Below are 24361 nucleotides of genomic sequence, written 5' to 3' on the forward strand. Positions count from 1 at the left end.
GAGCCTCTTACAGTAAGTGCCTCTGAGCCAGGAAGCCTGAATCCCTCTTGGATGTGTGGCACAGTATGCAAGTCAAGTCATTATTTCTCTTGCGTTTTAAACACAGGAAAAGCTGCTTGCAGACAATGACTGCAGTGGTATGCTTGTCTTCCTGCCGGCTCTGCTTTTTGCCTAGAATGCACCAGGAAAGGATGCAGCAGCACAATGCGGCCTCATGACATCACAATGTTGTGTCTTTCGCTGGTGCATTCTGGGAAGGAAAATAGAGCTGGCTGAAAGACAAGAGATGCTTCTCCTGCTGCTGCTGCTGTTTCAGCCTATTGCACTAGCGCAACGCTAATCTAAACTGCAAGCTCCCGACTGAGTGGAAATAGTTAGTGCAACATCCTGACACTAATGCAGCACTAGCCTGGATGTCAACCTTTGTTTCTCCAGGGGGGGAAACCAATTCCTTCCCTATGTCTAAACGAACGTGTTGATGACATGTTCAGTTCCTCAATTCCTGGCTGGCCTCTGCTTTTGATTTCTGATTTTGGGCAGATTCTGAAAGGGGCTTATAGTTCCCATCTTGGCTTTGAAATCTCCAGCTGGTGCCCAAGCATCTGATCCAGGTTGCCTTTGATCATGTTCTCAGCATGCCTTGTCAAAAATAGCCAACCCATGGTAGGAAGACCCAGATGTGATCCATAAGCAAATTGTTTTAGCAGCTTTCAACTCAGTTTGTATCAGCAAGGTGGACCATTGGCACCAGGAGCTCCAATGTTGCTTTTGGCTGGTCTTCCTACACTGGAGTTAATTTCTTTTCTGATCGTTGGTGGATGAGCTGCCAAAGCAGGATGGGAAATCTTTATAGAATATACTGGGAACGGGAGAGAGCTAGTCTTGTGGTAGCAAGCAGGGCCCACCATGTGGGACCCTTGGAAGTTGAATCTTTGCACAGAATTAAAAAGCTGACACCAGAAAGAGCATTAGGAACATAGGAAGCTGCCTTCTACCAAGTCAAGCCAGGTAGGTCAGCATTGTCTACACAGACTGGCAGCAGCTTTTCTGAGGCTGCAGGCAGGAGTCTCTCTTAGCCCTATATGGAGGTGCTGGGGGCATGGACTGCAAGCGTTCAGGTGCTCTTCCCAGAGCGGCCCCATCCTCTAATGGGAATATCTTACACGCATGTAGTATCCTATTCAAATGTGAACCCGGGTGGATCCTGCTTAGCAGAGGGACAATTCATGCTTGCTACCACAAGACCAGCTCTCCTCCTCCTCCTTCTGTCTAAAGATCAAACTAGTATGCTTATGGGGGAGCCAGGTGTGGATCTCCTGACCTCTTTTTCTCTTTCTTTTTCTCTCTTTCTTTTCTGTTCAAAAACAACTTGTGGGGTGGGGATGATTAGAACAGGGCCATCATTTTGTGGAAGGGGGCAGGTTAATCCTTTGTCTCCACACAGTCTCCGTGATTTAAAATCCCTTGGAATTTTAATATTGTTTACCGGCTGGTACTATATTGGGCAGCAGTGGTATAGGAAGATGCTGAAAGGCATCATCTCCTACTGCGCGGGAGGATGCAATGGTCAACCCCTCCTGTATTCTGCCAAAGAAAACCACAGGGCTCTGTGGTCGCCAGGAGTCAACACGACTTGACGGCAGAGTTTACCTTTATAATGGAGACACACTTGACCTTTTACCCTGTGGGACAAAAACATACATCAGCAACCCATACTGCACCTGTCTTTCCCCTTCTGTTAGAAGCTATAGTTCTGAGGGGGCTAAATTTTTGATTCAGGGGAACACTATCAGGAGATAGGATTATGATCCCTCTCCCATCATCCTGTCCCCATGTGTCTTTTAAACAAAGAAAAAGACATTGATATATTCCATCATGGATTTCCCATGTATGTTTAGTTCCTAAGACAGCGGCCAACATCCTGACAAGTGCTGCACTAGTGAAAGTGTGGCACTAGCTAGTTGCACCCCCTAAGGCAGGCGAGGGCAAACCTGGCCCTCCTGCTGTTGTTGAACTACAACGCCCATCATTCCCACCCACCCCTGCCCTAATGGGAATATTCTTACAGTGTTCACATGTAGTCTCCCATTCAAATGCAAACCAGGGCAGACCCTGCTTAGCAAAGGGGGCAATTCATGCTTGCTACCACAAGACCAGTTCTCTTCCCTGTTGGATAGCCTAAAGTTCAATCCCATTCTGTGTTGCATGTTGGAAGACAGGACAGAGAGAGCCACAGGTTTCAGATTACAACCCTCGTCCTATATATGTTTGTCTAAGGAAACTATTTGTCCTGATTTTATTACAACTACAACTTTCTGGTGACAGGGAAGTTCCATTATGCTGACCTCATTTGATCAGATATATTTGGCTCACAGCCGTTGTAGCAGCTGCGTTGTCCTAGTCTAATGAGAACTCATGATACCTCAAACCATATCTCAAATAATCCCTCTGGCAGCACCTGAACTAATGACCACAGGAAAAAATTTTAGAAGGCTAGCAGCTAATGCTACCATCCTCTATCACTAACTTGGTTTGATGAGCATTTCCTCAAGACCTTGACTGTGGAAACCTTAAAAATGTGGGCAAATAATGAATAGGACAAAATAATTGATATGAAAAGGTCCTCCAGATGAAATTTATGCAGTGGTTGTCAACTTGTCAAAAGCCTCCCACATTTAAACTAGTGTCAAACTGAACCACCCAGCTTAATCCTCAAGGGAGGCACTTTTAAAATAAATAATATATGCTTTTAAATATGAACACATCAAGTATAGGTAAAAGTTATCTAAAAAGAACAGAGTTCAACTTAGGAAATTCATTGGCTGACACCCTGAGTAAGCGTGTGGCCTCACACTGAAAAGAAGCACACAGCCACTGGGGAGAGCTTCCTTAGCTCTGTAGCACCTGTTGGGCAAGGAAAAGGAAGCATTTTCAACAGAGGTGCCCTACACCATCCAAAAACATGTCCCTGAAGGTCACAGAACCATCAGAGACATATCTTCTGGTGGCAGAGGGCACTTCTGGGAGGAGAGATCAGCAGAAATCACCTTCTTTAAGCAATATGTGCTATGGAGCTGAGCAAGCCCAACACAGCAAGGACATGTCTTCTCGGCATGCAGCTGCATACTTACTCAGAATGTCAGCCACTGCCATAAAATATGGTAATCGCCCCCACCTCTCTGTCTACACAGACTGGCAGCGGCTTCTTCAAGGTTACAGGCATGTTCTCTCCCTAACTTCTCAGCCACGCCTGGAGATGTTAGGGGGAGAACTTGGAAACTTCTGCTCTTCCCAGACCAGCACCATCCCCTAAGGGGAATATTTTACAGTGCTCACATGTAGTCTCCCATTCAAATGCAAACCAGGGCAGACCCTGCTTAGGAAAGAGGACACATCATGCTTGCTACCACAAGATCAGCTCTCCTCCCCTTTATTTTGCTCACCATGTTTAGTGTTTATACTAACTAAAGTGCTTTTACTGCACTAAAGTAATGTGTGCCATCAAGTCAATTTAGACTCCTGCACTACATCTTTAACAAAAATCTGCTCCATAATTAATCAGTGGACATATTTTTAGGCAATCAAAAGTTCTTTAATTGATTATTTTTAATATACTGAATAAATTATTTTAATGTACTAAATGAAATATTTTAATGGATTCACTGGTTAAATAATCAGCATTCAGCAAAAAGGAAAAATGTTCACTGGAGAAGCGATAGGTAAAGCTTTTGCATCCACTGCACCTGTCCAATTTCTGCCTGGACATTCCAGTAGGAGACAGTTTGAGGAAGCACTGTGCCTTGTAGAGAACCTGGGGGTTGCAATCCATCAGGTGCATCTCTAGGAAGTGATTAGGGAAGCTGTACCTATTGAATTTCTCTCTGGACGCATCCCTCCTAAGCCCAATGTCAAGCTTAAAGACTAAGGAAAGGGTCGGTGCATGAAGCCTAATTTGTAAAGGCAGTGTAATACATAAGGCTGTACAAAATCTTTACAGCTTGTAAAGAAAACTGGAACAGGAGCTCAGATTGAGAGGGAGGGAGGGAGAAAATATTTGTGCATCAGAACAGAAAGCAGTCTCAAAGTACTATTGGAGAACACTTTATTGTGCTGTCCCTTGGGATGCAAATCTTTGAAACATTTCACTGTGGAGTCTACATCCTGCCTCAGACAAATAGTAACATCCTCTCTTGGAAGAATGGAAATAATAGTTTGCTATCTCTCCGTAATGCTATGCATAGAACCTTAGTTCCTATTTGCCCAAATTTCTTTTACAAACAGCAGGTGAGGGAGTAAACTTGTGTTTGAAGTCTGCCAGTTTGACTGCGTGGAAAGGGACTGAACGTGCTTCGATGGAAAGAAAATCCCTGCACAGATAAAATGAGCATATCAAGGAGAAGGATTGGCTAAAATCTATCCTTGGCAGCTAATGTTCCATATATTGTGTGTGTGTGTGTGTGTGTGTGTGTGTGTGAGAGAGAGAGAGAGAGAGAGAGAGAGAGAGAGAGAGAGAGAGAGAGAGGAGGGGGTTCCCATTATAACTTTGTGGATGATATGGGAGATGTAGTTGGCCTGCCTACATAACAAAGGCATCCCTACATAGAGTGCATTGTGGTAGGGCTGAAAAGTGATAAGTGGCTGGGACTTATCAGAGGAGAGCTGGTCTTATGGTAGCAAGCATGACTTGTCCCCTTAGCTAAGCAGGGTCCACGCTGGTTGCATATGAATGGGAGACTAGAAGTGTGAGCACTGCAAGATCTTCCCCTCCGGGGATGGAGCCGCTCTGGAAAGAGCAGAAGGTTCCAAGTTCCCTCCCTGGGTTCTCCAAGACAGGGCTGACAGAGAGTCCTGCCTGCAACCTTGGAGAAGCCACTGCCAATCTGTGAAGACAATACTGAGCTAGATAGACCAATGGTCTGACTCAGTATATGGCAGCTTCCTATGTTGCAATGTACTCCAACAACATCTGAAGACCCAGATTGTGTAGACTATCTAGTCCAATCAACTTCACTGTTTTCCAAGCAGGCTACTCTGGAACAATACAGAGAAGATTAGCATGGCCCCTGCACAAGGATGACACGCAAATTCGTGAAGCGTTCCATATATATATATATACCCTTCAGTATGAGAGCCATTTCCCATGGTGCTGACCTCCATACAGCACGGTACACAGTAAACTACTCCACAGTACTTATCTCAGTGTTGGGAGAGCCCTTTAAGAGAGACTGAGCCCTCTTTTAAGAGTTCTGTGGGGAAAGCACTGGGAAGGGCTACACTCCCCAGCATTCTGTGCAGACCTTTCAAGATAATGCAGGGATTCAAGAGGGCTCCATTTCCCTTATAGGACTGCCCCCCCCGCCCCCCACACACAGCACAAGCACAGCACTGAACAGTGAGAATGATAATCTCTACATAGTGCTAGGGAAACTATGTTGAGTATTGTGCTTTGGCTGAAGTTTCACACAAGTCCAATAAATCAATAGTTATTGGAGCTATTGGGGGCTTCTCTTAGGGGTGCTCGGGGCTGCCAGTGGCCTGCAGGCCTGCCTTACCTACCTACCTACCTACCTACCTACCTACCTACCTACCTACCTACCTACCTACCTACCTACCAACCATTAGCAACAAAACAGCAATAGTCACATCAAAATGGCAACTTAATTATGCATCAGAAAAGCCAGCAGAAGCCACAGAGACAAATTCCCTCTAAGATCGGAAAGAATCAGAAGACTCCCAAGGCCTTCTGGAAAAGAACCATCTTTGCCCAGCTCCTGGAAGTCAACCACAACAGAGAGAATGGATTTCCTAAGGGAGGTCATCTCAACGCTTTGCCACCATGGACAAAAAGGACCACTCCTGGTTAACAAACACAAAATGAAACTGCCTTATATGAAGCCAAATCATTGGTCCTTCTAGGTTAATATTGGCTACACTGACTATGAGCAGCTCTCCAAGGTTTCAGCAGGAGTCTTTGCCAACCCTGTCTGGAACTATTAAGGCTTGAAGCTGGGGTGTTCTACATGCATAGCTACTTAAGAGGCTGCCTTATAATATAAGGCCATTACTCCAATTTGCTCTGTAATTGTCTGCTCTAACTGACAGAAGTTCACTAGGTTTTCAGAGAGGGATATTTTCCAGTCCTACCTGGAGATGCTGCCAGGGATTGAATCCAGGACCTTCTGCAAGCAAAGTATGACAGAGAGTGCAGAACCTCTGAGGAATCTTTTATGGTAGTATCATACCTTGAGGAGAATTGAGAATACCCTAAGGAGAATTGAGGTGCTCTGTTCCTTGAGAATTTATTTATTTAACATATTTTATAACCACCCAAAACTCATGTCTCTGAACTGAAATGACCTGAAAATAAATAGTGGTACACCAAATGGTAACCTCCAGGCTGGAACATAGGAACATAGGAAGCTGCTATATACTTAGTCAGACCATTGGTCCATCTAGTTCAGTATTGTCTGCACAGACTGGCAGCGGCTTCTCCAAGGTTGCAGGCAGGAATCTCTCTCAGCCCTATCTTGGAGATGCTGCCAAGGAGGGAACTTGGAACCTTCTGCTCCTAGCAGAGCGGTTCAATCCTCTGAGAGGAATATTTTACAGTGCTCATACTTCTAGTCTCCCATTCATATGCAACCAGGGTGGACCCTGCTTAGCTAAGGGGACAAGTCATGCTTGCTACCATAAGACCAGCTCTCCTCTGATAAGTCCCAGCCACTTATCACTCATCAGCCCCTTATCAGCCCTACCGCAATGCACTCTGTGTAGGGATGCCTTTCGATGTAGTTTGTATACTTCAGTTAGTTCAAAATGCGGCAGCCAGACTGGTCTCTGGAGTATCCCGGAGAGAAAATTGGCACATTATGCCTGTTCTTAAACAGTTGCACTAGATGCCAATCAGTGCTCCCTTAAATTTTTTCCATCTGTGTGTGGAATGAGCTTTGTTCCGAACAGCAGTATCAAGGCAGTGTGTGTGTACATGCATTCAGAGTGGGGCCTACCTGATTCTGCCTGAGTGGGAACTAAAATTAAGTGAGCAGGCATCAAAAAACTTGTGTGCACATAACCATGAGCACACCTTAGAGGGAACACTGCTGCTAATATGTTTCTGGGCAAGGTACAAAGTGCTGGTTATTCTCTTCAAAGCCCTGAATGTCTTAGGTCCGGGTTACCTGAGAGAATGCCTTTCTCTACAAGATCCCCACCACTCATTAAGCTCATCAGGAGGGGTACATCTTTGGGTGCCACCAGTTCATCTGGTGGTGACCTTGTATCGGGCCTTCTCTGTTGTTGTCCTTGGTTTCTGGAATGTGCTCCCTGTGGATAGAAGAGGAATATCTTCCTTGCAGGCCTTCAGGAGAGCCTTAAAGACCCATCTTTTTAGCCTGGCTTTTCATAATATCTAGTTTGAATTTTAATTTTAAGCTGGTATAAATGTTAAAAAAAACAACACCAATTGCTTTATTACGTTTTTTTTTTTATTTTAATGTAAACCGCCCTGAGCCACTTTAGGAAGGGTGGTATATAAATTGAATAAATAAATTAAAATTAAAATTAAATAAATCATATAGAGAAGGAGGCCCTTGTGGTATTCTGGACCCAGGCTATTTAGGGCTTTACATGTCAAAAGCTGAACTTTGAATTGGGCCCAGACGAACAGAAAGTCCATGAAGCTGTCTTAAAATTGGCAAATAGGTACACAGTATATACATCTGCTGTTTAACCCTCTCCTTGGATGTTTAAGCCAATTAGAAGAAGAGGAAAAGAAAAGTATATGAAAGCAGAATTTTGTAGCTTCTGGTAGTAGATAAAAATATAAAGCAAGGAAACAAACTCAGTGGAGAGGATGTGAAGCATTCTAAACTGAGATGTGTAGCTAAAATGTGGATGAGACAATAACACATTTGGGTTTGGGTAAGTTTAAGATAAGAAAGTTTGCTGGAGGTTTTTCCTCTACAGTTCCTTTAAGCTCCAGTTCCTACATGACTGGGTCACGTTTTCTTTGGAAAAAGTTTAGTAATAGTCTTTTTTCAGCAGGCATGTCATGGAAAGCAGAACTTTTCTAAGCACCAGTTTCAGTCTCAAATTAAGGAAAATCAAAAATGACTGCATGGACCTAAGGACAGACAGCAATCACTAGTGAGCAGATCAGATACTTCCATCTGCTCTGAGCCTGGCAGAATCTCAGCTACAAAGCTGCAAATGTACAGCACACAAAAAAGAGATCAGAGATGTAATGGCAGTGATGTGGGTTTTGGTGCTTGGATTCTTGAAACCCGGTGCACTGTTTCTCATCCACTTGTTGTGTCTCCACAGAGATGTAATTAACAGGGTGGATGATGCCAGGAAGAACAGAAAGTGGATGCTTGTCTAAGTCAGGTATATAATGAAACCCTTGAAATAGGAGATCTTTCCAGTGGGGCTTTCAAGGGTGGACTTTCTCAGATGATTCCTGGCTGACTTGCAGAGGTGAGTGCTGAAATCCATTCAGATAAAAGGGAGAGAAGACATGAAAGAGACCAACATTGAACCCAGAAGTAACTGAGGAACCATCCTGGAGATTCTCAGCTTCATCTGCAGAAAATACCGCTGAGTGAACATGGCGATCTTTGCACAGCAGAAGGCATTGAGACAGGCGACAAACCAAAGACAAGCTGAACTAGCCAGCACCATCAGGACTGAGCATACTCTGAGGACATTCCAGTGGTGAATCTCTGGGAAGAGTGAAGAATGTAGTATGAGTCCCTGGAGAAGTCGAGACGAACTAAGGCAATTACGGATCACATTGCAAGGGGAGAACTTCTTCCTTTTCACCCAGTCCATGTAGCCCACAGCCACAATAAATGCATTGTCCACCATTCCTATGGCACTGTGGGTCATGATAACGATTCAAATGACAGTATGGATAGGAGCTAACATTTTCACGTTCACCACCTGCCTTTCAGTTTAACTTTACCCCCCGCTTGCTCCCCGCAACATACACAAGTAATAAAATGTTCTGGCCAATCCTGTCAACTGATTATCTGTTGGGATCCTTAATAGTAGCATGGAGAACCAATCACTATTGGAGACAGGAGACCCATCCAGGTGAGCTATCAGTCCAGCGCAATAATTCCTATATCCTCCTGTTCTTGCAGTATCCTTCCAGATCAGGGCAAATCCATTTTCCATCAGCTGTTTCTTGTCCTTTTGATGCTGGGTGTCCCTTGAAATCTAGACAATGTGTTTTATCCTGTGTTGTTTTAGGGCATGCAAATGTGGGGTATGATTTCATGTTGGCTTTTATCCCAGTCTCTCTCTCTGTGTGTGTGTGTCATAGATTGGTGTATTCATTGTCTAAAAATAAAAATAAGAAGCCATCTCTTGTTACGGGTTTCTCTCCCTGCTCTTTGTTCTCTTCTGAGTGAAAATGTTAGATTCTGTGCTTCTTCTGGCATTCCTCATTTTTCTCTCTGGATTTTGGAATTTCCAATTATCTGATGTGAAGGACCAGCTTCACATTTCAGAGGCCCTCAAAAAACCTCCATGAGGTCCCATTTATTTGTTGAACTGCTCTGCAGCATTATGGAGTTTCTCTGTATGTTCAGTTGAAATCTGCCCTCCATTATTTTAAGTACATTTGAGCTAGGGGCAGAAAAGAAGAAGAGTCTTTGGCCACATCTACATGACAATCCTTCAGGAATTTGAAGAGTGTTATCCTGCCACACTCCAATATTATTTTCTCTGGGCTAAACATTAGGGCTGTGCAATCATGTCAGTCCAACGGACATATCCGGAGCCAACATGCCCACTGTTGATTACTGCCAGAGGAAGTTCTTTAACAACCACAGGAGACTTCAACAGTCAGAACTCTGGCTGAGATCTCTGCTGTCATTATAGGACAAGGCTGGAGTTCTCCCATGTGTTGGACTCCCCCCCCCGCCCTGCCCTCTCCTTTTGCCCCTCCTTTACCTGGGACCAGTTTGGGGACAGGCGGCTTTACTTCCTCTTCCTCTCAGAACGAACAAGCATTGAACGGTCTGCTTGCTTTGCCAGCCAAGAGATCTTAGATTTTAAAACATAAGCCACCCCCCCACACTTTAACTGCCCTTCTACATCTCTGATGGATCAAGTTGCCCTAGAAGCAGTTGAGCTACCATGACCATGAGGGACATATATTTTTAATGGGCCACTCAGGCTGCTAGAAGACAAGCCGGCCTACATGCCCCACGTATTTCCATTGGCTGAGTTTCCAAAGCCAATAGAGCATGCATCATTCTAGCAGCATGATCCGTCACAAGTTACTTATTGGAACATGATAATAGTGCCTGAATGATGATCCAGATGTGTTCCTCAGCTGATTGTGGGACCTAACCTTTTCCTCATCCTCCTTGAGAGCAGAACAAGTTAAGCTTAGTCCAGGCTTAGTTAGTTGAAAGCTATAGATGTTGGGTTGAAATATATAGTTGTTGGACAGGATTTACTTTGTAATCCAGCCCATGAAGTGGAGGATAGCATGAGTGCACCTGTCCTACCTGTCTACCTGGTAAATTACAACTCGCTTTGTCATTCCCAGGTGGAGAGAATATGCAGGTTCTGCCTATGCACTTCCAATTCAGTGCATGTAAGATAAAATCATGCAGGATTCCCCGCCCCAACTGAATATAGAAACCACCTACGCAATTTCAATCTACATGTCTTGGATTTTGAATGGGCCATCACAGATCTGCTCCCACAGACAAAACACTCATCTCATCACACACAGTGTCTTTTTTTATTTTAATAATTCTATTTTTATTAATTTCCATTTCTAAAATGACTTGCAATTACCATTCAAAGTAATAATGCAACCAAGAATAAGATAACATATTACCATAATTTTAAATTAATCTGAAAAATGTTTATAATCTCAATTCTGCTAGCACTATCTCTATGCTACCACCGGAGCACCTTGGCTGATCTAAACATCTTTAATGTGGATTAAAAATGAAGGTTCAATAAGTAATGAAGAAGCTAAAATGCCAAGGAAGGAGTTAAATATTCACTTCTAATATCCCCTTGTCCCCATTCGTTGTGGTCCCAGTGCTAGATTATTAAATAACCCCCCCCCAAAAAAACCCCAAACACAGAAGGCCTAAAGATGCTTCTAGTGTCACATCTTTTTTTACTATTAAAAAACCCCCCGAATAGCTGGTCTTGTGGTAGCAAGTATGAATTGTTCCCTTTGCTAAGCAGGTTCTGCCTTGGTGTGCATTTGAAGGGGGGACTCTAATATGTGTGAGCCCTGTAAGATATTCCCCTTAGGGGATGGGGGCACTCTGGGGAAAGCATTTTGCATGCTTGCATGCAGAAGGGTCCAAGTTCCCTCCCTGGCACCTCCAAGATAGGGCTGGGAGAGATTCTTCCTGCTTGCAACCTTGGAGAAGCCGCTGCCAGTCTGTGCAGACAATACTGAGCTAGATGGACCAAGGGTCTGACTCAGTATATGACAGCCTCCTATGTTCCTACTATCAAGATATTATTTTCCTAAAGATTCATGTGGAGGAAAATTCCAAAGTTTGTGCTCAAGATGGGGGAAAAGACAAGCAATTTCAAATGAAACAGACACAATTTAGATTTAAAACAGCAACATTTCCCAGGGGATTCCATCAGGTGCACTACACAGCAAGTGGGGGAAGGGGGACAGATGACAAGAGAGGGGAGGGAACAGGCAAAACAAAATTCAGATGCCCTCTGTGCTGCATCCAAGGTTTTTAAAGGATGTGTCCAGAGTCTGGATGCAATGTGGCAATCACAGGTTCGAGGGCTATGTGTCGGTTCAACAGACATTGCAGGAGGAACTTCCACCATGACGTTCTCTGACAACTACATGACATCTGCAATGACTGGCAGACTGGCCTACCTTGCCCTGCCCCCTCATCCTCTCCTACCCCCCTCCTTTACCTTGGACCGGGTGGAAGCAGGATACAGGATACACAATAAGGCCATACACACACAACCAAAAGTCCTAGTGGGATGGAGGACTGGCAGAGAGGCTGGCTCCTGCCTGCTTCCCTGCACACAATCTCCTTACCCTTCCAGACTCAGCCGTTCACCCGACACATGATTGGTACTGCGGTGACATCAAGCAGCCTGTCTCTTGCCCCACCCAGTCCCAAGTAGAAGAGGAGGAGGAGGAGGAGGAGGAGGAGGAGAGGGCAGGGTGGAAGCAGGGCAGGGCAGATCAGGTACATTAAAGGGTCCTATCTCAGCCGGGTCCTCTTGCCACCTGGCTCTGTGTATGTGTGTGTGTGGGGGCTGCCTGCAGCCCGTGCACACATGTGACCCTGAATGGTTAATGGCATGCTTACGCCCTTAAATCGAGGTTAAAGCCTGGGATAAATTCCCGGGCTTGGGGCCCAGGCAGCACCTTGATCCTGGTGCTTCACATGGGCAGCCAAGCCTAGGCACTGACAGGGCTGCCCAAACCTGGACTTGGCTGCTCATGTGAATGACCTCAATGTCTTTTTTCCTCTGTAGGGACCAGGGAGCACTCAACCAGCTGCCTTCCCTTCCTGAACAGCTTTTGTTTAAAAGGCATTTCTGGGACTCAATTCCATTTTAGGTCCCTGAGTGCTGTGGGTGTTTCTGGGGTCCATGGTTTTTTCTGAGGCTTCAGAAGACATCAAACAGACTTTCTCTTGTGGGTCAACAGACATGTCAGGTCTCTGACCAGCTCCAATCCAACACAGGTGACACGACAGTCTCTCTGTTGGGCCAGGTCAGGTCAGATTGGAATCCATTGCTGCCCTCTGCACAGGTCTACTAGGTTCCATGCATCTTCAACTAGTCAGTCAGATTTGACCTGAGTGTGCTTTTTTTGAAGGTAAATTTGGAACTCTCTGCTCTAGAGAAGCATGGATGAAATTTTGAGGGAATAAAAATGGGGTTTCAATAAGACCAAAAAAAAACTTCACAAGATGGTTCTTCACATCCCTAACAAGGCAGAGTTTCTTCGGGCATCTTGGGAGAAGACGGCAGTGTTTTTCCTAGAGAATGGTCCATGCTACCACACAGAACTTTGCTTAGTGTCTTCTTCAGTTTGGAATTAATGACAATCAAAATGATTGCATGTCCTGAATGATATGCAGAAACGATAGCTATTGACATGTAAATTGTCCAGGGATTGGATAACAGAGTGAGTGAAATTTCAGATGCAAAACTTGCACTATAGAGGAGAAGAAATGAGATCAAGTTTTTAATGGCTTTCACATGAACGTCCATCCTCTGGTCCCGAAAACCTTCTGTGTTCTGTTTCATCTTCCTAAAATGTCGCAGAAGGGAGTTAATCAATGGGATAGAAGAAACTAGAAATATAATAAAAGAAGGAAAAGTCCCCATTATATATATAATAGCTGAAATGAGGTTGTTGGGGATCAAAATTGAGGATGTCCCATTCCTGTAAACGGAAATAGCCTTTGTCTCATTGCAATAATAGTAACAATTTTTTAACAAGATGTACGGAAGGGAGGCAAGTAAGGCAGCCAACACTGATCCTAGGACAAGCTGTGGAACCATCCTGGAAATTCTTAGCTTCATTTTCACAAGGAATGGCTGGGTGAAGTCAATGATTTTCATACAGTAAAAGACTGCAAGGCATGTGGCTAACCACAAGCTAAGAGCATTAAGAAAGGACCAGAAGAAAATGAAGGAGCTGGGCATTGGTTTAGGGAGGTCAACATTAAGAAAGAAAGACCAGTGGAAGCTCAAGGTTGTCCCAAGAAAAAGTAGCCGAGAAAAACTCAGTGCAATCACTATCATGTCGGATGCTGACAATGTTTTGCTTCTGATCCAGTCAAGGCCATTTGCGATGGTGATAAATCCATTTCCCACCAGCCCAACAACAATCACAGTTGCAATGACAACTAGGTAGAGCAAGCTGAATAAAGCTAATCCTGACATTGTTCCTTTCTTTGGGGGTCAGCAGAAGCTGGTGAGACACTTCCAGTATTCTGCCCACCAGATGAAATGTGGTTAGCTCATCAGCTGTCTCTCTGTCTTTTTATATATATATATATATATATATATATATATATATATATATATATATATATATATGTGTGTGTGTGTGTGTGTGTGTGTGTGTGTGTGTGTGTGTGTGTGTGTGTGTTGGTAACATGGCCAGGGATACATCCTGCTTGCAACATTTGCATGCTCTTCATTCTCTTTTCCATAGTCTTGTGTACCTACTGTCAAGTATATTTGTACTCTGGAGAGTGGTTCCTTCCATCATCCTGATTCCTAAGCATATAATTTAAAAAAGCAATAGTAATGATACAGGTGTGAGGGACCAGACCTGGGATGGCCTCTTATTGGGAGAAACTCTGACACAGTGGGGCCCCATTTAAATGGTGGTGTAGATATCCAGATTGCCAGCTTTCTAGGAAGAGGGTTGTATCTCACAGCAGGGTGAAGCTCACTTCTGACACAAACTGAAAGCGAACTTGCAGAGACAAGCCATTCACACAATCAAAACATGTGTTCTACCTGGGTTTGGGAGCTGTGTGTGCTCCCAATTTTTGTTTGTGTGGAAGCAACGTAGGTGGAAAACCTGGGTTTTCCTCCTACCTTGCTTCCACACAGTCACTTCTACCCAGGATTTCCAATAACCATGCTTCCACACAACCAAAAAGTGGGAGCACACTCAGCTCCCAAATCCGGGTAGAACACAGTTTTTGATTGTGTAAATGGCCTCAATGCTTAAGGCACAAGCATAGCACTCCTCTAACCCCTGCTAACTGAGCAAAGAGGCACCTTTTAAAAGTGGTGATTCTCTTTATTTAGCAGGGGGAGAGCAACTGGCCCTATCCAGCCCCAGCACAGCATCCCTCCAGTGGCTGTTGCTGGGGTCAGTCATGTTTCCTTTTTTGATTGTGAGCCCTTTGGGGACAGGGAGCTATTTTTATTCATTCATCCAGCCATATATCTCTATGTAAACAGCTTTTGGAACTTTTGTTTAAAAGTGGTCTATAAATATTTGTCACATTTGTATTCCTCCAGGGCCGCCATGAGAGGAGGAGGCTGAGGAAGGACCTTGGAGCTTTAGCTGTGGAGAAGGAGTTCACCGCAGGCCCCAGTAGATGGCGCCAAGTGGAGTCAAGAGGAGATGCCATTCTTGGACCCTGATGAATCCTGAGATCCAATGGTGCTCTCATTGCCCCATTCTTTGGCTCCCCTCCCAGTGCAGGATCCCTCAGGATCATTCCTGAAGCCCAGGAAGCCACATGGAAGCCAGTTCTAGAAGGTGGAGCAGCCACTTCGCAGTGCTAGGTGTTCTTGTTCCCAGCATGTTTCTAACGAAAGGCTCTTATCGAAGTTTGACCAGGATCCAACCCATAAGCAAACCAGGAAGGATTGTGGCTGCAAGGTCAGCTATACAGTCTTCCAGCTGCTGCCTGGATTATGGTGCTGCAGCACTTTTCTGCCCAGCTCCTCATTTCTTAACTCTGGCTGGACATTTTCCATATAATATTATTTGAGCAACCTCATCTTGAAACCTGTTCTTTGCCTTGCTTAACACCTCTCCTCCCTTGCTGCTCAGATATAGTATGCAACCCACAATGCTGCCATGTTTGTGGGAACAGACAAAAAGTAATAGGGATGTGCAAACCGGTTCAAAATTGAAACTAGTTCAGTTCAATGGTTCGAATACGAACTGAACCAGCCATCAGGTTCGAGCTGGAGGTTCGAATTTGAACTGAACTGGAGGGGTTTGATTTGAACTGGATTGAATGTGTTAGAACCTCCAAAAGTGGGTGGGGTGATAGTTGGCACCCATGGGTGCCTACCACCCAACCCCCAAAGCAATCAGACACTTGTATGATTTTTAAATGAATTTTTGGATTTTTTTTCTCATAGGGTATAATGGGACTCAAACCAGACTATTATTCCCTATTGTCAAGAACCCATGGGTGCCAACTACCACCCAAACCCTGAAGCAATCGGACACTCCTATGATTTTTATGATTTTTATGAATTTTTGAAATTATTTTTCTCATAGGGTATAATGGGACCCGAACCAGCCCATTCTCCCCTATTGTGGAGCTCCTAGGGGCACAAAAGTGGGGTGGGTGGGTGGTAGACACCCAGGGGTGCCTACCACCCACCAAACCCCAAGGCAATCGGACAGTACTCTGATTATTGGTGAATTTGTATAGTATTTTTGAATTCCTCATAGGGAAGAATGAGGATTCCAACATATGTATCACTTCACATTGGGGGGAAAGGGGTGGCCTAGAGCGGAGTGTGATGGGTGGTAGTTCCCAAGGGGGACAAGGAAGCTACCAGATTTGAAAGGAATTGGGCAAAGGGCTGATTTAACTGATTTTTTACGTTTACGCATCTTTAAGGTTTTTCTCCATGGGGAAGAATGGAGGTTTCAGCAGCCCCATAACTGCACTTGGGGGGGGTGCTGGGGTGGCCCAGAGTGAGTGGTGGTGTAGTGCACAGAGGGTGCCAACCACCCCCTTGGGTTGCTAACCCATGGAGTACAGGGTTTTGTTGTTTGTGAGGTGTTTTGAGTGTAGATTCTCTGGTAGCAAATGAGATTTTCAGTGACAAACCATGAATCCACTCTCATATGCTACCAGGTGTGTACTCCACATGTATACTCCAAGTGTTCAAAAATCCTCCTGGAGTTTCACTGTGACTTATTTCTCTCCAGGGAACTGTTTCTTCGTCTGTTGTGATCAATTGAGGAGGCCTGGCTCATGGACAGTGTGGGGAAAGAGAGTATACAAAACTTGGGAATGCCTTACTGAGGAGGGAGAGCTTTTTTCTCCCCAAGCCTGTGGGTTTTTGAGACAGTACCACTATATCGGGCAGCAGCGATATAGGACGATATAGGAAGATGCTGAAAGGCATCATTTCATATTGTGCAGGAGGAGGCAATGGTAAACCCCTCCTGTATTCTACCAAAGAAAACTGCAGGGCTCTGTGGGTGCCAGGAGTCGAAATCAACTTGACGGCACACTTTACCTTTACCACAAAGTTTACCTACCTAGGGAAATGGGCAAAAATTTGGCTTTTTGTGACTGGTCTTTCTTTCTCAGTGGTGCTGGCCTGGCTGTCACTACTACTACTACTACTACTACTACTTTGAAGTGGGTTTTTATACCACTTTTCAATAGAGAGTATCTTAATATGGTTTACATAGCAAAATAATGAATGCATAGATAAGATGGGTCGTTGTCCCCAAAGGGCTCACACTCACAAACTCATAGACTCACATCTACCTACTGAATCATCCATATAATTGATCCATCCAGCTATGTACTATCTGCTTTGACTAAATCTGGCTCTCCATGATCTGAGACTCTGCTTCTTGAGATCCGTTTGACTGGATATACTAGGAGAAAATAACACTTAGCAACTACAGTACAGGGATCTCTTGTTTCTGAGGTATTGAGTGTGGATTCTGTGATAGCAAATGAGATTTTCAATGAGACACCATGAATCCACTCTAATATGCTATCATAGAATCCACACTCAATACCTCAGAAACAAGAGAACCCTGTACCCCATGGGTTAGAAACCCATGGGGGTGGTTGGCACCCTATGTGCACTACACCACCACTCGCTCTGGGACACCCCAGCACCCCCCATGTGCACTTATGGGGCTGCTGAAAGCTCCATTATAACTTATTATGAGGAAAAACCTTAAAGATGCGTACACTTCAACAATTCACCAAAAATCAGCCCTCTGCCCAAATCCTTTGAAAAAATTCAGGTAGCTTCCCTGCCCCTACCCGGCACTACCACCAACCCCACACCGCTCTAGGACACCCCTTTCCCCCCGACGTGAAGCGATACACCCTTCATTATACCTAATGGGGGAAAACCTTAAAGACGCATAAAATTCAAAAATCACTTAAAAATCATCCCTCTGCCCAAATCCTTTCAAATAATTCTGATAGCTTCCTTGCCCCTACCTGGCACTACCACCAACCCCACACTGCTCTAGGCCACCCCTTTCCCCCCAACGTGAAGCTATACATTTGCTGACACCTCCATGCTTCTTTATGGAGAAAAACCTTAAAGACGCCTAAACTTCAAAAATCACTTTAAAATCACCCCTTTGCCCAATTCCTTTCAAATAATTCTGATAGCTTCCTTGCCCACCCTAGGAACTACCACCCACCACACTGCACTCTATGACACCCCTTTCCCCCCGAAGTGAAGCTATACATTTGCTGCAATCCTAATTGTTCTCTATGAGGAATTCAAAAATACTTTAACAATTCACCAATAATCAGAGGAGTGTCCAATTGCCTTGTGATTTTTTGGGTGGTAGGCACCCCTATCTGTCTACCACCCACCCCGCTTTTGTGCCCCTAGGTGCTCCACAATAGGGGATATGGACTGGTTTGGGTCCCATTATACTCAATGAGAAAAATAATTAAAAATATTTTAAATATTCATAAAAAATCATAGGGGTGTATGATTGCTTCAGGATTTACATGGTTGTTGGCATCCATGGGTGCTCAACAATAAGGAATAATGGCCTGGTTCGAGTCCCATTATATCCTATGAGAAAAAAATAAAAATAATTTTCAAAAATTCATAAAAAAATCGTACGAGTGTCTGATTGCCTTGGGATTTGGGTGACAGGTACCCCTGGGTGCCAGCTACCATCCTACCAATTTTCAGGTGTCCAAACCAATCCTAACCAGTCCGAACCGGTCCGAACCAGTCCAGATCCGAACCAAACCAGGGGGTGGTTCGGACAAAACCAAAACTGAACCACCCCCTCCTGGTTCGGACCCGGTTCGGATCCAAACTGAACCAGGCGAACTGGTTTTGTGCACATCCCTATTCTTCAATGCATGTGTTCTTCTAATCCTCAAGACAATCCCAGTGCACAATGTAAGAAACAGGTTGGATAATATAATGTGACAAACAGCTTCAAACACTCAGTGCCTGATTTTTCGGCCTTGTTTGATTTTGTTTGCTTAGCTGAAAATGAGTTTTTCTAGCGCTTCTGATGACTTATTGCAGTCGCCCTGGCTACATTTTTTCTTGCTGAGTTATGAGATTCCACTTCCCTAAAAAGATTTCTCAAAAATGAAAAGCTTAGATAACAGCTTTCTCCTCAAACAGCATTCTCTTACCAATTCTCCCGACAAAACACAGGAAAGCAATTTTGATGAAAGACAGCACAATGCTATGCAAAATCCCAGCTGGCAATCTGTACACAACCCCACAGATGAGATTTATGTAAATACTGTGTGCACAAGTAATCTGAAGACTCACTAATGAAGCCCTTCTCAGATTTGCATCCTCAAGGACAACAATGGAATGATGTCTCTTGGTATCATTTCCAGGCTATCCTTTTTGGAGCCATGCTTACAGAAGATGTGAAATTGTCCAGCATTATTACCGCCGATATCCACCTCACCAACAAATAGCAATGCAACATTGACATGTTAGGTTCAGTATACCTTGTTCCATATTCAAAAAACTGCTGACCAGCTTGCTACAATGCATTATGTTGGGCTAGGGCATATCATTTTATCCCAGCAAAGTGTGCTCACCAACTTGCTATTGCCTATGGCTATTCACTATCCAAATATGGACCTGCTTGGAATTTCACATGGTGGTTTACATTCTGCACAGAACCCCACTGAGCCAAGAGTTGGGTGTGTGTGCTGGTTAAGAACATAAGAAAAATCCTGCTGGATTAGGCCAAAGGTTCATCTAGTCCAGCATTCTGCACATCAAGGAAACCCACAAGTGAGGAAAATAGGACAATGCCCCTTCCTGTTGGTGCCCCCAGTACCTGGTATTCAAGGGCATGCCCCCTCTGATCCTGAAGGAAATATACAGCTGTCCAGACTAGTAACCATTGATAGCCCTATCATCCATGAATTTGTCTAATCCCCTTTTAAAAACCATCTAGATTGGTGCCTTCACCACATTTGGAGCAGGGAATACCACAGTTTAACTACACGTTGTGTTTCTTTTCTTTTGTCAGTCCTGAATCTCCCAGCATTTAGTTTTAATGGTAGGGGTGTGCACGGATCGCGATTCAAACACCAATCCGCAGCCCAGCCCAGACACCTTTCAAATGGAGGAGAGCAGGTCCATACCCGCTCTTCCGCCACCTCTTGCCGCAGCTTCCTGTTTGGGTAGCATGCCCCATAGCGGCCCTCATGCAATGGCAGCATGCACATGGCCTCAGCGCATGCATGGTGGCCATTTGCATGGTCAGCAACCATGCACCCTGCTCTCCTCCCTATTAAAGTTGCCCGGGCTGTGCTGTGAATCAGTTTGAATTGCAATTCATGCACATCCCTATTCAATGGATGACCCAGGTTCTAATATTATGGAAGAGGAAGAAAAACCTCTCTCTAGCCACTTGGTCCTTACTGTGCATAACTTTATATACTTCTATCACGTTCCTCCTTCCCTGCCTTCTTTCTTGGTTGCCCTTCTTAACCAAAGAGAAGGTTCAGTCAGTGTGACTCCACAGCCGATCCTTGCTGTTAGTGAAAGTGGAGAGACTCCATAGCTGCGAAGGATTGTTTCAATGCTGTAGTGACAATTCTTCTATAGGGAATGATGCAAGAATCATTGCTACACCAAGAACATAGTCCTTAGTAGCCTTGGAGCCTCTCTGCCTTTGCTAGCAGCAAGGATGGGCAGCTGAGTTGCAGGGAACCAGTGCATGGACCCCACTCTTGGATTGGCAGGGCACTGCGCAGAATATAAGCTGATGATCTCCAACAATTGGAGAATGGCACATTTCCTATTAAGTCAACTGGCTTGGCTTTATTTGTCATGTAAATGTTTCTTTGATCTCCATCCCATGCTCAGGATGTGCAGACCCGCCTTTGGGAAATTTCATTTCTTCTACAGAAACCTGTATGACTTCCCTTGGAAATTCTTCTCAGATTCTTCTCCTCTGGAGGAAACCTGAAACTAACTTCACAATTCTTTTTTTTTTTAAAAAAAACCAACTCCTTGATGGTGATTCTAAATTCCTGCCTTTTAATCCAGAAGGTTCTCCAAAGTGGATTACATAAAGTAATTTATTCATTATTTATTTATGTGCTATATTTGTAAAGGTAAAGTATTCCATCAAGTTGATTTCGACTCCTGGCGCCCACAGGGCCCTGTGGTTTTCTATCGTAGAATACAGGAGGGGTTTACCATTGCTGCCTCCTGTGCAGTATGAGATGATGCCTTTCAGCATCTTCCTATGTTGCTGCTGCCTGTTATAGGTGTTTCCTATAGTCTGGGAAACATACCAGCATGGATTCAAACCAGCAACCTTCTGCTTGTTAGTCAAGCATTTCCCCACTGCGCCACTTAAGGTGGCCATATTTGTACACTGCCATATATAGAATCTCTGGATGGTTTACAATTTATAATACAATAAAATATAATTACATTAGGGATGCTTCTACTTGCCCTTATACATAGTATGACCCTAAGGCAGTATATTCTACACTGATCTGAACACATTTGAAACAGTGGCTGATATCCTAACACTGTACATAAGCAGGTTGGAGCCTTGAAGGATGTGGAACTTCAGTCAAACTCTGCACCTTGTTTAACAAAGTTTACAAACATGGAAGCAGGAGGTTGTCCTTCCATGAGGCAAGGTAAGGTGGTCACCTCAAGCAGCAGATTACTACCAATCAGTATTCTCTCTAATTTTGTTTCATCTGTGTGCGGGATGAGTTTTGTTCTGGGTGGGAGTATCAAGGCAGTGTGTGCACACATGCATTCAGAGTGGGGCCTTCCAGATTCAACCTGAGCGGGATCTAAAATTAACTGAGCAGACATCAAAAATGTGTGAGTGCCTTAGAGGGAACACTGGTACCAATGCAAGATGCCCCTTGCTGCCTTTAATGCTTCACTTGCCTCCCCCTGGACCCCCACCATCACTGGAGAACACTGAGTGTTGACACAGCCATGGATTGGCACAAAGGCCCTCCTCTTCCTCCTCCTCCTCCTGCTCCACTGAGGAGGATATATAAATGTATATTGCTTTCATATACTGTACCTCCCAAAGCAGTTTACATTAAAACGTTGAAAAGGTAAACATCAATTTTAAAAGTCATACAACAAGAAACATATAGCGGATGGCATGCACAAAGGAGGTGGAGGTGAGTGTGTGTCAGCAATATAGAATAAGACAGGGGTTCCAGCCTGTGGTCCTCCAGGCATTGCTGAACTGCAACTCCCATCATACCCAGCCACAATCAGGGGCGTAGCCACTATTGGGCGACCGGGTTCAAAGATCCCGGGCCACCGCCCCTCAGGGGCCGCACCTTGCAAGTTAAATGGTCAACGCTGCATTTGCAGCATGGCCAGGAGTGGCTCTCCCTGCCTTAAAGGCAGGGGTCAGACCGAGTAGGGGGTGGTTCGACGTTGAACCTGTTTGCACATCCCTAGGGGTGTGTGTGTGTGTGTGTGTGTGTGTGTGTGTGTGTGTGTGCGCGCGCGCACACATGCATCCATTGCAGAGGTTCAGGGCTTGAGGGAATCCTGTGATTCAAAGGATAAGGGCAATGGTGTATCTTTAAGACCAGACTGAGGCAGTGTCTTCAAGGGGTCTGGGGCCCACTCCACTGCCTCTTTCCTCAAACTCTCCACATCCACCCCTGCCAATGATGGCTGCAGGGTAGGGTTCATGACACCACCAGAGGTTTCATCTAGCTAATAGCCACTGATGGATTTGTCCCCCAGGAATGCATCTAATCCCACTTTAAGACCATCTAAGCCATTGTTCCCAATCGCAGCAAATTCTGCAGGTTAATTACGCATTGTGTGAGAGAGTACTTTATTTTTCCTGTCCTGAATTTACTGCCCATCAATTTTTCCTGGGTAACCCCAAATAAACTTTGGGCTTTCTGTGTGTAAAAATATGTGCTTTATTTATGATCCTCCCTATCCTAGGAGGTGGGGCGGATCCTGGGAGAGACACTCTAAGAAGAGTCAAAATTAAAGGTCAGAAGCATGCCTGAAGTATTTATGGGTTGATAACTTGCATCGTTTTTATTTTGGTGCTACATACACAATGCTTTCTTTCCAGGCTGACTTCCTTGCTTACTTGCTTTTTTAACACAGCCAGGTTTCAATAATTGATAAGCAATAAGAGCAAGTATCTCTGAAGGAAACAGTTTCAGTAACTCTGATATACTCCTTTGCTGTAATTAAGGCATTCCATAAATAAACAAGTATTTTAAAACCAGCTGAATTATTCAAATTCTCTAGGTTGTTATAGTGACGGAGGTCTCCCTTGCGTACTGTGGATCGTGTGCCCAAATGGTCGTGACTGTGCAATGCACCTGGAAGCAAAATCTCTAATCACATCAGTCAGAGCAATAGACCTTGGTCACCTACTTAGCCCAGGGGACTTGGTGATATTTTATGTTTCCAGACAGTCTGTGCTGAATCATGGCAAGAAAAGCAACTTATGGGGTTTCAGAGCAAGGCAGTTAGACCTGGCCAGACAAGTGGAACCATCAGATCGTAGCTAATAAGTCATTTTCTGTAACGGCATGCCCTTTCTAAGCCAATCCATTAAATGAAGCAAGAAAACTCACTCAGGCTCACATTTACCATTTTGAGGCAGGCCTTTAGCGGGGGGGGGGCGCCACCACCTAAATTTCTAAATTCTAAATTTCTCCCCTCCTCCCTAATTTTTTTTGCAAACAAATAATTTTAAATCACTGAACGCTGCTTGTACTTAGGACTGATGGGGGTCAGATCAGCTGGCACAACCTTTACCTTTTTTGACACCCCCCTCCCGCAAACCTTTAGGCCAGTTACGAGGCTATAGGGAGGAACCCATCTGTGTGGCAGCTTTAGGAAAAGAATTTGAGATTTAGTACGAAGGAAACCCCCACACTTGAATTATGTAGTTTGGAAACTTCAGTTAGTTCAAAATGCGGCAGCCAGATTGGTCTCTGGGGCAACTCGGAGAGACCATATGATGCCTGTTCTCAAACAGTTGCATTGGCTGCTGATATGTTTCTGGGCAAAATACAAAGCGCTGGTTATTACCTTTAAAGCCCTGAACGGCTTAGGTCCAGGCTACCTCAGAAAGCGCCTTCTTCTGTATGATTCCCACCGCACGGTAAGGTCATCTGAGGAGGTCCGTCTCCAGTTACCACTGGTACGTCCGGTGGCGACTCAGAGGCTGGCCTTCTATGTAGCCGCTCCTGGACTGTGGAATGCACTCCCTGCAGAAATCCGTAATTTGAACTCTTTATTGACCTTCAGGAGAGCCCTTAAGACTTATCTGTTTGTCCTGGCCTTCCAGGGTTTTTAAATTGTTGTAAGGGGTTTTTTTTTAATGTACTGGGGTTTTTTAGGGGTTTTAAAT

The 24361-nt window shown here is 44.6% G+C and overlaps 1 protein-coding gene and 1 pseudogene across 1 annotated transcript; one reads left to right on the plus strand and one right to left on the minus strand.

The window, feature by feature from the left end:
- The first annotated feature begins 5010 nt into the window (after positions 1 to 5010).
- Positions 5011 to 5108, plus strand: LOC128352652 (uncharacterized; annotated as a pseudogene).
- Positions 5109 to 12960: 7852 nt separating this feature from the next.
- Positions 12961 to 13686, minus strand: LOC128349613 (taste receptor type 2 member 38-like). Its single transcript, XM_053306217.1, has one exon. The coding sequence runs from the start codon at positions 13684 to 13686 to the stop codon at positions 12961 to 12963; it is 726 nt and encodes a 241-aa protein (XP_053162192.1).
- Positions 13687 to 24361: the final 10675 nt, after the last annotated feature.

This window comes from Hemicordylus capensis, chromosome 3, assembly GCF_027244095.1.
Source record: "Hemicordylus capensis ecotype Gifberg chromosome 3, rHemCap1.1.pri, whole genome shotgun sequence".
Lineage (NCBI taxonomy): Eukaryota > Metazoa > Chordata > Lepidosauria > Squamata > Cordylidae > Hemicordylus > Hemicordylus capensis.

What these genes read in the sequence shown, in the direction of transcription:
- LOC128349613 (XM_053306217.1), bottom strand. Translation starts at nt 13,686, where the DNA reads ATGCCCAGCTCCTTCATTTTCTTCTGGTCCTTTCTTAATGCTCTTAGC.